This window comes from Rhinatrema bivittatum, chromosome 5, assembly GCF_901001135.1.
Source record: "Rhinatrema bivittatum chromosome 5, aRhiBiv1.1, whole genome shotgun sequence".
NCBI lineage: Eukaryota > Metazoa > Chordata > Amphibia > Gymnophiona > Rhinatrematidae > Rhinatrema > Rhinatrema bivittatum.
In genome coordinates this window covers 349,151,755-349,167,968 of record NC_042619.1, presented here as the reverse complement: position 1 = coordinate 349,167,968, position 16,214 = coordinate 349,151,755, and the positions used below count along the sequence as shown (strand labels likewise).

The 16,214-nt window shown below is 43.9% G+C and overlaps 1 protein-coding gene across 1 annotated transcript in view; it reads left to right on the top strand.

Moving 5' to 3' along the window:
• The first annotated feature begins 538 nt into the window (after positions 1-538).
• EFNB2 (ephrin B2) overlaps positions 539-16,214 on the top strand; it is a 112,816-nt gene continuing 97,140 nt past the window's right edge. Inside the window, exon 1 of the mRNA XM_029604543.1 lies at positions 539-1,395. Coding sequence (XP_029460403.1) covers positions 1,277-1,395 — 119 coding nt within the window. The 5' untranslated portion in view covers positions 539-1,276. The remainder of the gene's footprint in view (positions 1,396-16,214) is intronic.

Below are 16,214 nucleotides of genomic sequence, written 5' to 3'. Positions count from 1 at the left end.
CAAGCCACCCCCCGTACCTGCTCTCTTTGCTTGCTTCCCCTGTCCCGGATCGGGTTAGCCCCCAATCCTTGCATCTCTGCCTGCCTGGAAGCCCTGCAACCCCCCGGCCTTGAGCAGAAGCTCCTGCAGGCAATTTTTCCCCCTCTCTGCTCTCAGGTTTGCAAACGAATCGGGAGGGGGGGGGGCTCTTTCCCCGCCGCCTGAGTGCTCGCTTTGCGTGCTTCCTGCCCCCTCTCTCTGCTGATAACCGCGCACCTCCTCCCCATTCAGCTTCCCTCCAGCTCCTCCTCGTCCATCTTTCAGCGCGAGCCCCTCGGACTACTTTCGCTCGCTCCGCACCCCGGGCGGCCGGGCCTCCTTTACGGCAAGCCGGCAGCATTCCACGGAGGAAGCGCCGCCCCCGCCGCCTGAGCGACAGCCCCGCGGGGCCAATCGGGCTCCCGCCTCGCCGGGGTTCGCCCAATGACGAGAGGCGGGGGGCGGCGCCCTTCTGCTTCTGACAGTTGACGGGAGGGACGCGTCCGGCTCAGTTCGGGGGGAAAGGCTTGGCGGCGCGAGCAGGAAGCGATAGCCGCGCGCGCAACCCGCCTGTCACAGCTTCACCTCGCGCCCGCACGGATGTTTCTTTCGCCGCCGGTGGTCGCGCACTGTGCATCCGTAGCGGGGAGGACACCCCACCCCCTCCGGCCCAAGAAACCGAATCGGGGGAGGAGGAAAGAAAGCAGCGGCGCGCCCTGAGCTCCGGTGCCGTCCCCCCCGCTGACTTGCAAGCTGCGGATCGGGCATGGATCGCCGCGCATGGCTCTGATGCACTTCCCCTGCCGCTCTGCCACCGGATTTACCGCGGGGCGAGGGCTCTCCCGGCGATCATGCTCGAGCCGTTCCCCGGGGTTTAGCGTCAGCAGGGAGACGAATCCCGCGAATAAGAGCTGCCGGAGAAAGCAGGTCCTGGCGTGATCCCCAGCTCGCGGTGCTCTTTTTATTTCTTAATAAACCTTTTGCAAGTCCCAGAGAAGCTTGCAAACAAAACAGAGAAAGCCAAGGGTGGGCAGGAAAAAAGTCTGCACTCCTGGCCGGGCTGGATTTTGCTTTTCTTTTTTTTTTCTTTTTAAGTGCACGGTTTCTGGAGGAAAAAAGTCCATCCCCCGGATCCGATCCGAGTATTTGTTTGCAGCTCGGGATCTGAGGATAAAAAGCGGTTCTCCCCCTCCCCATCACCTTCGGGCTCCCGGGGAGCGGTGGAGGGGGGATCGAGGGGGCTCGGTACCGCCCGACTATGGCCAGCAGGGACTGGACTTGGAAGCACTACTGGGGCGTTTTGCTGATTTTCCTGAGGATCGCTGAATCGACGTCCATTGTTCTGGATCCCATCTATTGGAATTCTTCGAATCCCAAGTAAGGTTCGGTTCGGTTCACGACCCCCCCCATTCCTTTCCTTTCAGTTTGCACTGCTGTTTATTTTATTTTATGCATTTACAGACTTTTATATCCCGGTTTCTAACATATCACACCGGCGTGTGATATGTTAGGAAGACTATAGTAGCCTCCCCCTTTCTCTGGGCGCTGTTAGGCGACTGCCCCCGGAGTTCAGCATTTCCAGCGGCACCGGAGAGGAGCCCGGCCCCAGCTCGCAAGGCTGCTGCCGCCCAGGGGGTGCCAGATCTGGCCCGGACCAGCGCCCGACCCGGAGGGGTTTGTTTGTTTTTTTTTTTTTTTTCTTTCTCTCTGGGTGGACTGAAAGTAATCTGAGCCCCGGGGCAAGAAGGGTTATTGACCCCCCTCATCCGAGACTAGGGGGGAGTGCTGTAGGGCTTCGGCCACTACCCCCGTGGTGCAAATGGTCAGTCTGCCGGGGGGGGGGGGGGGAGAGAGAGAAAGTAGCCGTCAGGTATCGGTAAAGCAGGGAGCTAGGGAGGGGGTCTCAGGCTCCTGGCTTTTAGCAGAAACCTAACGAAGTTAAATAGAATCAAGCACATTACCCTTGCATTATATATTATATATATAATATATATAATATATATTATATAGATATATTATATAGATATATATATATTATATAGATTATATATATTATATAGATATATTATTCTTATTATCTATATATTATTATATAGATATAATATCTAATATATATATACATGATATCTAATTACTATATATGATATAATCTATATATCTATATATATCCCCCTTTTTAAAACACAAGTTAGTTTTTTCTTTTCCCAGACTAAGACCTGGTATAAAAAGTCCAGGAGCTAATGACTCTGATATTCTATGAGGGTTTATATTTCTTATTTCTCAGCCTCTTGACCGCCCCCTGTACTGGAGCTGCCCGATGGCTGGAAAGTGGGTAGGGGGGAACCACCCAATATTTCCGAAGCGGCAGTGCCATTTTATGAAGTCGGGCTGCAGGATGCCCCGTGTGTCCCAGGCTGTATTTCGCTTGCTGCCAGCTCTGCTGCTGTTTAAACTTTACTGAGCTTCTCGCCCTTCTGTCTCACACTCTTAGGCCTCTGCCGTCAGCCGCCTGGAAAATAAACTTTTTTTATTTTTGTGGTGAAATGGCCCAAGAGATCTCCGCCTTCTATTTAAGCTTTGTGTCTTGTTCCTGTGCCACTTATCAATAAAACAAAAAACAAACTTTTTTTTTTTTTTTAAATTGGGGGGAGGGTAGAAGACTGAAACATCTGAAGTGGTGGGAACCTTTTCAATCCTTTTTTTTTTCAATCTTTTATAATGTGTTGCTTTCAGTGGTGGAGATACTAATCAAGTGTTATCTTCATTTCTTTCTTTTTTTTTTTAATGAATTGACCAAGTAAAATTAAAGAAAACTTTACCAAAACACTATAGAGAAAGATATTCTTTATTTTTTTCCCCTCCTTTGTGAAAGTTTTAGTAGAAAACCTGTGAAGTCTCTGCTGTTGTACAGAAACAATTGATCCTAAAATAGAGAATTGTGTACAATTTGTTGACCCCTGCAGCTTAAGTGACGGTAGTTTCTGATAAAACAAGGATATACATCCATCCATCCATATATCCTTATCCATTTGTATTCTTTCTAAAGTCCCAGGAGAGCTCTTTCGTTTCTTCAGGCAAATTATATTCTGACTCAAAAAGGTGGATTGTTGCTTTTGTGGTTTTAAGGCAGAGCAAATGTTTCACAATTCACTTTATTTCCGGTGCTCCATGTCTTCTGAAGTCTGATTGAATTTTTTTTTTCCAGGGGTAATTTTTCAGAATTTCTTTTGTTTTATTCTCTTAATATTTCTCTTGATTTTTATTATTTTTTTTTTTTTACATGAAACGTGACACACACTTTTTTTTCACAATAAAATGTATATAAGTCGCTTTAATGTTCTCTTCATTAAACCCATTCTGGAAAATATTTTGTGAGATTTGTGCATCTCCGTGGTGGAAGGTTGGACGTAGATTGCCCTCCGAAATGTTCCTAGTTCTGGCCCCTCTTGCTTTCCTTATCTCGCTTCTCTGCCTTCTTTTGCATATTTTCATAAAAGCTTAGGGCAAATTAGTACCTTTTTTTTTTTTTCCTTTATCTGCTATAATTTATTTACTTTTTTTAAATTGTAGTTTCTGGCCCTGTGTCGGCACTCGTCTTTGTATTAAAATGTGACCATGCTTTTAGCACGGGCAGTAAGAGAATGGATGCGCAGTTTTAAGGCTTTTCTCCTGTGTTGCATCGGGGGGGGGGGGGGGGATGTTTAGTACATAGGGTCCTAAGGCTTGATGCATCAGGCCCTTATCTCTTCTTCTGATCTCACAGCAGCCAAGGCTTCTAATCTAATGCCGTCTTTCACCTTTCAAACACCTAAGTGACAAGGCGAAAACAATGTGCTAGTTCTCAATTTCCTACCCAGCTAAGCCTTAAGCTCAAACTCTAACACTGAAATGTTTGTCCTTTTTTTTTTTTCCTTTCTGAATACTTACCAGACTGACTTTGAAACCAAATGTTAGTTCAGATTGTAACAGTATCTTGTTTTGAAGTAGGTATTCAGTCTTTCTTGTTTAAATCTGGGTCAAAAGTGCTTTTTTTCCTTTTTTTTTTTTTTTTTTGCTTTCTGAAATGGGAGTGGGCCGGAGGAGGAATTTTAGTGCTCCTGAAAGGCCTTGGAGGGTGCATTTTGAAACCGTGACTGGTTTACTGATAAAAGGAAGTAGGATAGATAAATGGTGGGGGGTTTTAAGAAATCACAATTTAAGTAACTCCGAGCAAAACTTTAGGTTCCTTTCAAAATCCGTATCTAAATATTTTGCAGGGTTTTCAGGAGTTAAGGCAAGCATGCAATAGCTGAGAATTTTCTCTGCTAAATTGTGTTGCATGTAAATAAACTCGATTTACCTAGCTGAACCACAATTCATTTTAGCATATTTGTAATTTTTTTTTGCCTGCTAGGTTCATAAGTCTGGAAAGAAAAATACAAATTTATTAATATGCATTTCAAACCTGACGAGTGAGAGCTGAGCAGTGAGAATGTGTAATGCGAGCCAGGTCTTCTTGGTTGAAAGGTTACTTCTTGGACTGGGAATGGCCCATGCCCTGCTCCCGCCTATAGATGGCGCTCTTGCAGTTCACAGTGCCACGCTCCATGTGGTTCAGAGCTTCCAACCCCAGTGCCTTTCCATTTACTTTAGATTTCTTAGCAAATTACTAAAGGTGGAAACAATTCATGTCGTCATTTTTATCCGGTTACAAAGATACTAATGATAGCTGAAATATTTATGTATGGGAATTTTCATCTTAAATAATTTCTGCTTTAATGCGCGATTTTTCACTATTGTATGGAAGGCTATTAAAACGTTTGGGAGGTCAGTTTTAAGAAGCTTAAAATGAATTGGTATAAATCAATGATTCTTCCCCTCCCCTCACCTTTACCTCTCTGTGGGCAGTGATACAGAAAAACATATTTTATTTCCTAAAAAGTTGTGGTCCGCACCTATCCTACGTTCAAGGCGGATGCTTGTATCCTGACCTACCTCCGGTTCTAGGTGGGTAGCAATGTAGCATTCATAAAATAATAAGTGACAAAACAGCAAATGGGCTAACATTAATAAAAAAGTTATATCGCTGAACAATGAGCAGTATTAAGCAAACCATAGAATCACAGACACCTGAGTAGCAAAATATAATGTGCTGCAGGCATTATTTGTATATTTAAACTAAAAAAGTTAAACAAAAAAAACAACAAGCACAGAGTACGGTTTCAATGTCTGTGTATTTAGTGGTCACATTCAGGTTTTAGAAATCATTTTGAGATCTTGTTCTTATTTTTCTCATATTGAAATCCTGCCAATTTATTGCTTATCTTTGCCTGACCTGCAAAAAAGCTTAATTATAAAATATATCTCCTAATATATATGTATTCTCAGCCCGAAATTCTGTACAGAAGTAATGGAGCCTATTTGTGTAATGGGCCACTTAACAGTTCTTTTCAAATTTCAAAACACGATTGTCTAAATTTCCAACTTAAACAAAATAGAATAAACAACTCCTAGAGATATTTCCAATGTACTTCTTTTTCATCAGGTGAAATCTTCTGCAGTTGGCCTTTAAAAGTTAGCATGTATAAAATAGGCCATTTAAATATTGTTTATTCGGTGTCATATATATATATATATATATATATATATATATATATAGCCAGATCTGCCTCTCATTGTTCATGTTTTTGTAGGAAAACAAATGCACATTGCCTGCTGATTGAATAACTCCTGGAACTATCTGCTGCCATTTACATTTGGCTTAATCATGTCCTTTTTAATACAGAAAGGACGCAGCACTGGAGGTGGAGGTGCTGGTGCTTTCAACGCCACGTTTTGTCAGGATAATAAACTGAGGAGGTTGGACACTTTCACAGGGACGCGCAAGGCAATCCAAGCACAAAGGGATTGCTGGAATGTATCTCACAAGGTGCTTGGTGGCCATCTCTGTGCAAGAATTTATTTAGAAACCCTTTAACCTTCAATTATAACTTCAAGCTGAAGAAATGGGAGCTGAACAGTAAGAGATTTATTAAAGGGCTTTTGTCCAGATTTTAGCTGGAAGAAGGCTGTTGACGTTTTTGCTGTGACAGCACAAACTCACTTTGAAAAACAGTACCTCATGTTCTTAACATCAGTGCCCAGGCACGGTCTGTGCTGTGAGAATACCTTGCTGTGCTCAGAACAAAATCTGAAAGGTGGGCAGAACCTTTTAAATAACTTTGCACCGTATAATTCTTATTATCTTGATTTATCTTAAAGCCCCCTGTCTGTAAGCCTTAGGTAAAATGTTTTAGTGAGAGACCGATGTAATAAAATGTGCTGGGCAGAGTGCACAGTTTAACCCACAGTAGTGCACGCATTGTTTGTGCACAAAGTTTACTGTTGTGCACAAAACTCCATACTGGATCAACAGTGAGTGTGTGTGTGTGTGTGTGTGTTAGTGCTCTCACATGCAAATTCTATGCTAATGATGGATTTTATTAATACTGGAAATGTAATCCTTGGTCTGAGGTGGAATAAAGTTCTAGGACTTAAAGTTAGTCTATAGGCAGAAGCTGGAGCTCTGTAGACTCCGTGTGTAGAAAACATGGTTTACGCACAAAAAGCATATTTTTCCATGCACGAAACACGAATAACGCACAGAGAACATTTTTTTGTGCGCATCAATCATATTTTATGCATAGAAAGCATGATTTGCACGCACAAATCATGTTTTCTGTGCATAAAACGATTTGTATGCATTGAATCCATGTTTTGCTGGGTGGTAAGCCTTTTTTTTTATTTTTTTTTTGTGCACACTTTCTGGTTTGTGTGCATTTTTAAACTCCCAATTCATTAGCATGCCATTAGCTTTTACTGCTTCGGAAGCTTAAAAAAAAACCTTAAGCTTGTGCGTTGGGAAACTCTCCACTGGATTTCAGTGCACGGTTTCAATGCTCACTCTCTCTTTTCCATTGGCCCCTTAGTTTGGTAACTCTTTCTTTTTTTTAGATCATGACAATTTCTCTCTCTTTTCCACCTTGTTTGCGAGGTACTTTTCCTAGAAACATAGCGTAAGAAAAACTCTTCAGTACATTTTGGCCCATAATCTCCCTTGAATGACACTTTTTTTTTTTTTAAGAGTAGCCCGGGTTTCCCACAGTGGGGGGAAATTTAGCTGAAATCTGTCTCTGGTCTCTGAGATGTGCTGGGGGGGGGGGGGGGGGGAGTCTGGAGAGCCAGGGGGTTTGCTTTAGTTATGATCTCTTAAGATCCGGTCTGAATTCATCAGGGGGGGGGGGGAGAGGGGAGGACTGTACCACTCCGAAACAGCTTTTGAGAAGCCAGCGCTCCTCTGAGAAAAATAGTAATTAAAATGTTTTGTGAGCCTAATCTCTGCCCGCCTGGGCCCCAGACACAAAGGGAAACCTGTTTTTCAGGTCACCTATCGAGTATCTTCATGGATTGGCTTATGAGCTCAGTTTGGGCGGTGGAGGGGGGGGGGGGGGGGGGAGAGTGAAATAGGGAGTGTTCAAGTGTTTAAAATATTTTGATTAAACTATGCAGCGCCATAGAGCTCTCAGCTTTCAGCCCAGTACTCATGGCTTTCATTTTTATTTTTATTTTATTTTATTTTTTTTTAAACCCGGTATATGGAAGGCAAATAGACAGAACAGAGCGGGGGAGGGGGAAAACTCCTGGGGCTTCATTGTCTTCTCTCCAAAGCCCGGGGGCCCTTCTCCCATGCTGGAAAATTGTAAACCATTGACTTGGCTTCCCCCTTTCAAGTTTTGTTTTAATTCTCATTTTAAATTCAGGACCATCCCGGCCCTGGTGTGAACTCCTGAAGATTTTTCCCTTTTTTTTTTTTTAGTAAATCCGTTTTGTAGCTCTGAATCGAAAACAAAAGTGAAAAGGGTCCGACACAATTTTGCTTTTATTTTTGGGCAGATCAACCCTGGTCATAGTTTAATAGGGGGGGATTACAGCCCAGACGAGGAGGTTTTTTAACAGATATATAATGTAAATCGGAGAGAGAGAGCATAAAGAAACTGATCCTTTTGATTGAAGAATGGCCAAGAGGCAGAGAGAGAGAAACTGAGTGCAGTAATCTGATTTGTACGGCAATAAAACCACAATTTTTGAGGGATTTTTTTTGAAAGAGTGCTAAATCCATAAGAGCTAGAAGAGGCAGGAGCTGCCATGGCAACAGATCGATCAGTTGGGCGCTGGAAATGGCATTGCCCTGAAAGATGGCGCAGGAGCTAAAGCTCTGGCGGGGACCTGGAATAGCTTCTGCTTAGGAAAGCTGCTGGGTTCTTGCTGGTTGCCAGCCTAGGTTTTCATTTGCTGCTTTTTTTTTTTTCCTGATTGCTAGCACAGATCACTGCACTTGTCAGGGTCTTGGAAGGCTTTTCCCTTACCTCCTAGCCTCTGCAGCAGCCATTATGTAGGATCAGCTGCCCTCTGAGAGTGCGGCCTTTTATCTGTGTGGACTCTGGGCAGAGGGCCTGCTGAGAAGGAGCAGAGGGGCCGGGCAAGGCTGGGCTTATCGGAAAAGAAAACAGAGGCCCCCTCTCTCTTTTTTTTTTTAAATTTTATTTATCTTTTTATACTATGATTTGGATCTTGCTTCCAGGGCCAGAGAGAAAAAAACCCCCCAAAAAACCCAGCATGCACATTGCTTTCTCAATTAAGAATCGTGTTCCTTGCAACTTGTCTCCCATCTTAGAAAACAAAATTCAGCTGTTTCTTCAGAATTATTCATACAACGAAGCAAGAATGGTCAGGGCTGTCGGCTTTGTTTTTATTTCTGTAAAAGTAATTTACACTTTTTTTTTCCCCACCCCATTTGCATAACGCAAGGCTTTCTTGTGTTAATATTCAGGCTTTTTCTGCAAGTGGCTGGAAATGTTCTTGAGCAGTAAAAGCTGAGTTCCTGACTGCTGCCTACAGGAAACTTTTTTATTAGACTTCACCGTTAAAAGCAGAAAGTGATTTTTTTTTTTTTATTTCCCTCCCCATTCTGGCTCCCCCACCACACGCTTAACCATTGTAAGACATCAAGCAGGTCCTTGGCTTCCACGTCCGGCTGCTGGCCCACGGATCAAGGCGAGTAGGAAACCTTTTCCTTTGGAAGCTAATTGAAGACCTCACTTATTATGACCCAACCAGGAAACATGGAATCCAAAAGCAAAACATCTTTTGCCTTTTTAAAATCTTTCTGCATGGGTCTTGTAAGCAGTGGTTTTTGGCAGAAGAGTTCCGATTGCCTCCTTGGACTCTGCACTTACACTGCACATAGGAGTCGCACTCCCCGAGTCGAGTTTAATAGGGAAATCCATCCACAGATTGCATAAAGGGGCAGAGCTGGCACACGTTGGAAAGCGCAGTAGTGCCGGTCTCTGGGCAGGAGCCGGGGTTAAAAGCACTTAGGGGCCGAGGCGATATTTTTGCGCCGAACAGTCGGCGACCGCTTTCTTAATGCGTCCCCCCCTTCCCCCCAGCCATGCAATATTTTAAATTCGGGGGTCGCGTTGGCAAGGAGGCGCTAGGGGGTCGCTCTCGCCCGCGCTCCTGGCGCCTCCTTGCTGATGAGAGCCCGAGTGCATCCGCCGTCCGCCGGTCAGGAAGGCTGACGCTCAGTTTTATCGGCGTCGGTTCTCCTGAACGCCACACAGCCAGGGGGTTCAGGAATTGGAGGCTTCTCAATTGAGCGTCCGTTTCCTGCACTCGACTGCCGGCACTCTTTTTTCTTTTTGGCGTTGATTTACTTTACCTTTTCCTCCTATTTAATATCGCAATGATAATAAGTAGGAGGCAGTACAGAAAATTTGTTTTTTTTTTGTTTTTTTCCTGCTTTTCTGCTTTTCTGTACTGCGCTCGGCTCTCAACTCCTGCTCCAGGCAGGCGTTCATTTCCGATCGCTAAATGTGCGTCTTAGACGTTGGACGCGTAAGGGGATTGGTCGGCGCCTCCACGACCCGCGTCCAGCTGCGGGTTAAGAGTACGCTCGGCCGAACCCACTGTATTGCATCGGCCCCTTAGTGTGGCTGACATCTAACTTGTTTTTATTTCCTAGTATCCATGTTTTTAAAAGCACTGTACTGCTAATTAAAACCAGCTTAGGTTTTGGAGAGAACCCAGTTTCCCAACCTTCGTTAAATAGTCAAATTTAGTAAAACATTTTCGTTTTCTACTAAGTAACTTCCAGCCTCTGAATGACCAGGATTTTTTTTTCGCTCTTCCAATTTAACCTTTAAAATATCTCCAATCCCATTGCTTCTGTATTGATACTGAAGCATTAATGCAGAGGCACTCTCTCTCTCTTCTGATTTGCAGGCTGGTCACATCCAAGCACCTTGCATTTTGCATTTGACAGTGATTGCTAATGGGCCATTCAACTAATGTATTTGCTTGTTAACAGGGAACAGAACATGATAAATGTCCAGCAAGCTTGTGGCCGTAGCTTGCTTCTCAGATGCAGGGCTGGTTCCTATTTATGGCAGGCAAATTACAAAAGAAGCTACTGAATTACTCTGGCCTTCTGCTGTCGCTTAGAAGCAGGGTTAAAGCGATTAACGGAGTCGTGCAAAAAAGCACTAGAATAACGTTTGCCTACCATTATCCCAGCCTTTCTGTCCTGTTGCACATCAGAAATATTTTAGGTAAGAATGTAAAGTCGGGGTAAATGGTAGTTGAAACTTTTATTTTTGGTCCTTCAAAAAAAAATCAGAGTATTAACATCTTCATATTCTGTTGTGGGGCAAAAGTTTTTAGGAATCCTCGGCCAACTGTATTTATTTATATTTTTAGCTCCTGACTTTCCATTGCTAGCTCAAGTTGGGTCACAGTCAGGTACAGGGAGGGTATTTCAGAGGCCAGTGGCGTGCGTAAGTGAAAGTTAAACGCCTCCACCGTGCTGGCAAGTACTGTTCCCCAGCGGGAGGAGAGCCGGCGCGGTCGGGGGATGAGGGCGCAGTGGCTGCTCGCTCGCCCGCTGCCTATCCACATTACAGACCAGGGGGAGGCTGGTCACCCCCACTACCTATTCTTTCTTCCTTCTGGGGATCAGGGGGAAAGGCTTGGCAGTCGCTGGCACTATTGGTTATTTAAAAAAAAAAATAAAAATTCAGTAGGCTGGCCAAAGTTACCCGGGTATCACTATCCAGCCCGGCATATTCAGCATATGAGATTTGTCCTGCTGAATAAAATGTACCTTGCTATAAACTTTGGAAGAAGTGGGTAACAAGTAATTAAAATGTACATCCTAGGGCCTAGCCCAGCTACCCTTAAAGGAGTTGTGAATGTGAGTGTGAGTTAGACACTGCTGAATCATATGGGACATAAAACCAGCTGCTCAATAAACAGGACGTTGTTTGAAACTACGGTAGCTGGCATGGTTAGTCCCACGTTTTGTCCAAGCGGTGGCCTTGACAGATATTGTATCTCTCTCAGCAGCACAAGCTGTATCTGTCAGTACTGCCACCGTCATCTGAAGCCACTGCTAAGGAGGAAACCAGCTTCTGTAACCTTCCAGTCCGTGCTCAGAATAAAAGAGGATGGGATATTTTTTTTTTTTTCCTGCTGGATGTTTCCCTTACATCCCTGTTTGTGCCAGTTACAGAGTTCCTGCATGCCACTCTGGTACACTCCTTACCTTATTTATTTTATTAGCTTTTATATAGCGACATTCGAGGGTACATCATGCCGGTTTACAGTATAACTGAAGGAGGAAATTACAAAAAAAACCAGGGTGGGGAGAGAGGGAGCAGATAGGAAGAGAGAAGGAGCGAGAGAAGAGAGGGGAGAAAAGGAACAGTACCTGATGGGAAAACAGAAGAACATAATTAAACCGGTGTGATATGTATATTATACAGGAACATCCGGTATATAAATCCTATAAATAATAAGTAGCATTGCAAATTATGCACTCAGTAAGGGACTGTGGATAACCTTATCTGCACAAGTTGCAAACCGGCCTAACTTCTAAGGACTTATCTGTAACTTGCAGAGTCTGTCTTCCACCTTTTTCTCTCTCTCTGGGAGTTGTCTCCCATTCTGGGACTGATAAGAGCCAATGCAAGACCTGGGCTAATTTATCACTTCTTTGCTGAGTTTTTAGCTTTGCGCTGCATGTGTGAGATTTGTTGGTTGGAACAGATTTTGGCACTGGTGATTTATAGGCATTTCTAATCCAGAATGACTTGGTAACTGTTGCTGTCTCATGTAACTTATCATTCGTTCTGAATTATTACATATCACAATAACCTCAGAATAGATACAAAAAAGGTTGTAAAATAATTCTGGTCCCTATTGAGTTCAGGATTTTATTGGCTGGAATCTAAATAGTCATAGGAAGTATATCTATCTATCTATCATCATTTTTGTCCTACACTATTTGGCTAAAGTTATTTGGGTAACTTTTACTGCTGGTCAGCTTACTGAATATTGGCCTGAACATTTTTCTGCAAATTTTTTAAATGCAAAATTAATATTTATTTGCAGATCTTAACAGACTGAACATGGCATGTGCAAAAGTTTGGACACTCTTCCAGTCAATTCATTACTATTTTTCTTTTAAAAAGTTGTAAAGGCCCGAAGATTGATTTGTTAGATCCTCAGTTAGTCAGGTGAAGGCAATTCCACAGTTGAATAAATACTCTGACCCTTCTTTTAGGTTGTGATTGTTGTTCTGTGTACTTTCAACAACCATGGGCTCATCTAAGAGGCAGGTTGACTTTAGAATTCGAAAATGAAGATACTTTATTCTTACAAAGCAGTGGAAGGCTATACAAAAAAAATCACTGCTTCCAGCTTTTAATTTCAACTGTCAGAAACATTATTAAGAAATGTAAGTTACATGGAAATGTTGCAGGAAAATCTAGAAAACAGAGCCATAGCCAGGCAATATGACACTTATGGCCGAGTGAAAAAAGGTGCCTTTACCCTGGCCACAACATGATACCATGAGCTGGAAGATTCTGTTAAATTTCTTTTTTTTATTTAAAACAGCACTAATATTATTGAGGTACATATTCAAAAGCCATTTAGACAATTAACAAAATAGTTATCAGTCTAAATAGTTTATCTGGCTAAATTCTGGTTAACACAGCTTTACAGCAGCTGAATATGGACTACATTATAAGTGTGACCTTTGTCCCAAAATCTGACCCTCGGGTCTGTAAAGATTTGATCCTTAACCTCTGCAAGAACTGACTCTTAATCCTTGTTACACGAGATATATAAAAACCACTTCAAAACAGCTGACGAATAGAATAAAGTCCAAAAATGAAAAACACATGCAGACTTTTCAGAATTTCCCAAAAGCTAACAAAATATTTCCAAACAGCAGAAACATCAAGCAGCCACCAATAATTAAAATTATTATGGATCAAAAAAAATAAAATCACCAGCTTTCCATAGCTGGGACTTTTGATTTCCAGTCGCCCTGAGATTGTTGTGGATTTATATGTGTGGATGTGCACACACAAACCTTTTCCTCTGTTTCCCCAACATGCTCTCATACAAACACACGTGCTCTCTCCCCCACGTACTCGCACAAACACACACGTGCTCTCTCTCACAAACATACATACAAATTTCTCTCTCGTCACACACAAGCTCTCTCCCCCCAAACACATATATGTGTGTGTGTGTGTATATGTGTGTGTGCGTGTGTATATCCTCTCTGTCTCCCCTTCATATTCTCCAGGCCTCCACACCCCTCCCCCCCAGGCCAGCACCGGTGTCCCCTTCTCTGTCCCCTCCTTCCCTTCCAGCACCAGTATTCCTCTTACTCCCCAGTGTCCTCCTCTCTGTTCCTGTCTCCCCTCCAGTCAATACCAGTATTTCCCTGACACCAGCACCGGCATCCTCCTCTCACTCTCACTCAGGGACAGGACACCTCTCACTTCCCACTCTGTCCCTCACTCAGGGACAGGACACCTCTCACTTCCCACTCTGTCCCTCACTCAGGGACAGGACACCTCTCACTTTCCACTCTGTCCCTCACTCAGGGACAGGACACCTCTCACGTCCCACTCTGTCCCTCACTCAGGGACAGGACACCTCTCACGTCCCACTCTGTCCCTCACTCAGGGACAGGACATCTCTCACTTCCCACTCTGTCCCTCTGCCCCTCTCACATTAAATATCATCTCTCAAGTTTTATCAGGTGCACTGCTCTGTCTCTTGTCCAAAGCTCCTTTCTGTGGCAGCCGCAGTCCCCAGTTGGATCCTCTCTCTCTCTGGACATACTGGTCCTGGGAGGGAGGGAAGCTGCAGCAGCCGCGGTGGGGCATTAAAGGCCTTCCTTTGGTATGGAAGTCTCCACGGCGTGACCAGCGGCGCTTGCACCTTTCAGGCAATGGTGTCTGTGGCCTCGGCCATATCGTCCATAAGCTAGCTCCGGCGCTGCAAGAAAATCTGACGTAAACTGTGCAAAAGCTGGTCAGATCTGCAGAACAGACTCCACAGGTACCGGCAAAAAACCTGCCGAAAAGTTTACCTGGACTTGGAGTAGTTTTGTACACAACAATGATCTGCATGGGAGAGTTGTCGGAAGGAAACCTCTTCTAGGACCTTATTTAGAAATGTCGTCATCATCCTAAAGTAAACACAACTAGGGGCACAATCGCAGCCCCTACCCCTTATGGAAGATACGGGCTTCACTCCTGCAGCCTCTCCAGAGATCTCTCCCATCCCCCACCCAATCTTTGCCCTAATCCTTCCCCCTCTCTTTGCAACAAACTTAGGGTTTTTGCCACCCCTAAATGCTCTTGGTGTCATCTCACTGCCGCTCTGCGCCTCCCCACTCCCAGCACTGTCAGGCAATGCTAAGGAAGGTCTGGGGTTTCTACAGGATGGGACAAAACCCCACTATTAACCCCACACCTCAAATTCAGTAACATAGCCTGCGTCCACAGAAACTCCTCCCTTCAGCTCAAACAACACGAATTTCCTCAGCTACCAGTCACTCTGTGATGCAGCGTACAACCCAGCAAAGGTCACTCAAAATCAATATAGCGAACATAAGAAGTTGCCATGCTGGGTCAGACCAAGGGTCCATCAAGCCCAGCATCCTGTTTCCAACAGTGGCCAATCCAAGCCATAAGAACCTGGCAAGTACCCAAACACCAAGAAGATCCCATGCTACTGATGCAATTAATAGCAGTGGCTATTCCCTAAGTAAACTTGATTAATAGCCATTAATGGACTTCTCCTCCAAGAACTTATCCAAACCTTTTTTTTTTAACTCTTTATTTATAATTTCAAATCAAATATATAAAAAATATTTGATAAAGAAAAATAGGCAATATGCATGGTAATTATATACCAGTAATAAAACAATAAGAGGAAGTTATATTGCCGTAAATTGCCACATTAGACCCCAATATAGGGGTGGAGGGGGGACAAGAAAATAACCACGGGGAATGGCCAAAACCCAAGTGGAAATGCAACCAAAATAAGGATGGGAGCTGCAGAGCTGAACGCTACCCTATCAGTGCCCACATTAGCAGAGGAAGAAGGAACCACAACCCCTCGTCTGGCATCCAGAAAACGTTTTTAACGGGCAAGGATCGAAAAAAGTAAATCTGACAGAATGGAGATTTATCACCCATTTGGAAGGGTAACGTCTGATGCAGGTGGCTCCTGAGGAAAGAACTGCATCTTTCAGAGCTGAGAACTTCTTTCTTCCTTCCTGCATTGCTTTGCTTGTATCTGGAAACATCCAAATCTTTTGGCCTTTTGAATAAAACGTCCTTATTACGAAGATGTAGACACAAGGTGTTCTTTACGGTCTTGCATAAAAACAAAAGTCACCGGCAGTGTAGCTCGATCGATCACATTTCCTTCATCAGAACTTTCAAGGAAATCGGTCAAGCTAGTGGGACATCCATCACGTCATTAGCCACCGATCTTCTACGAGCAGGCAGGAAAAGGATCTTCTCATAGGGGGAAGTGCACCCTCTGGAATAATGAATACTTCTTTCAGATAAACAGAGAAAAGATCAGGTGTACTGAGAGGGGTCCGAGGGAAGTTAAGTGTTCTCAGATTTAAATCTCTGAGAGAGTTCTCAGTGTTCTCTCTCTCTCCTACGAAGAGTAGAGGACAGATCTTTAATATTAACCTGAAGATCTTGAACCTTTGCTATAGATGCTTTTCCCTCAGACCACTTCTGCTCCAGAGTGGTTAACCAAGATTCATGAGCTTGAAGCTTATTATGCAAGTC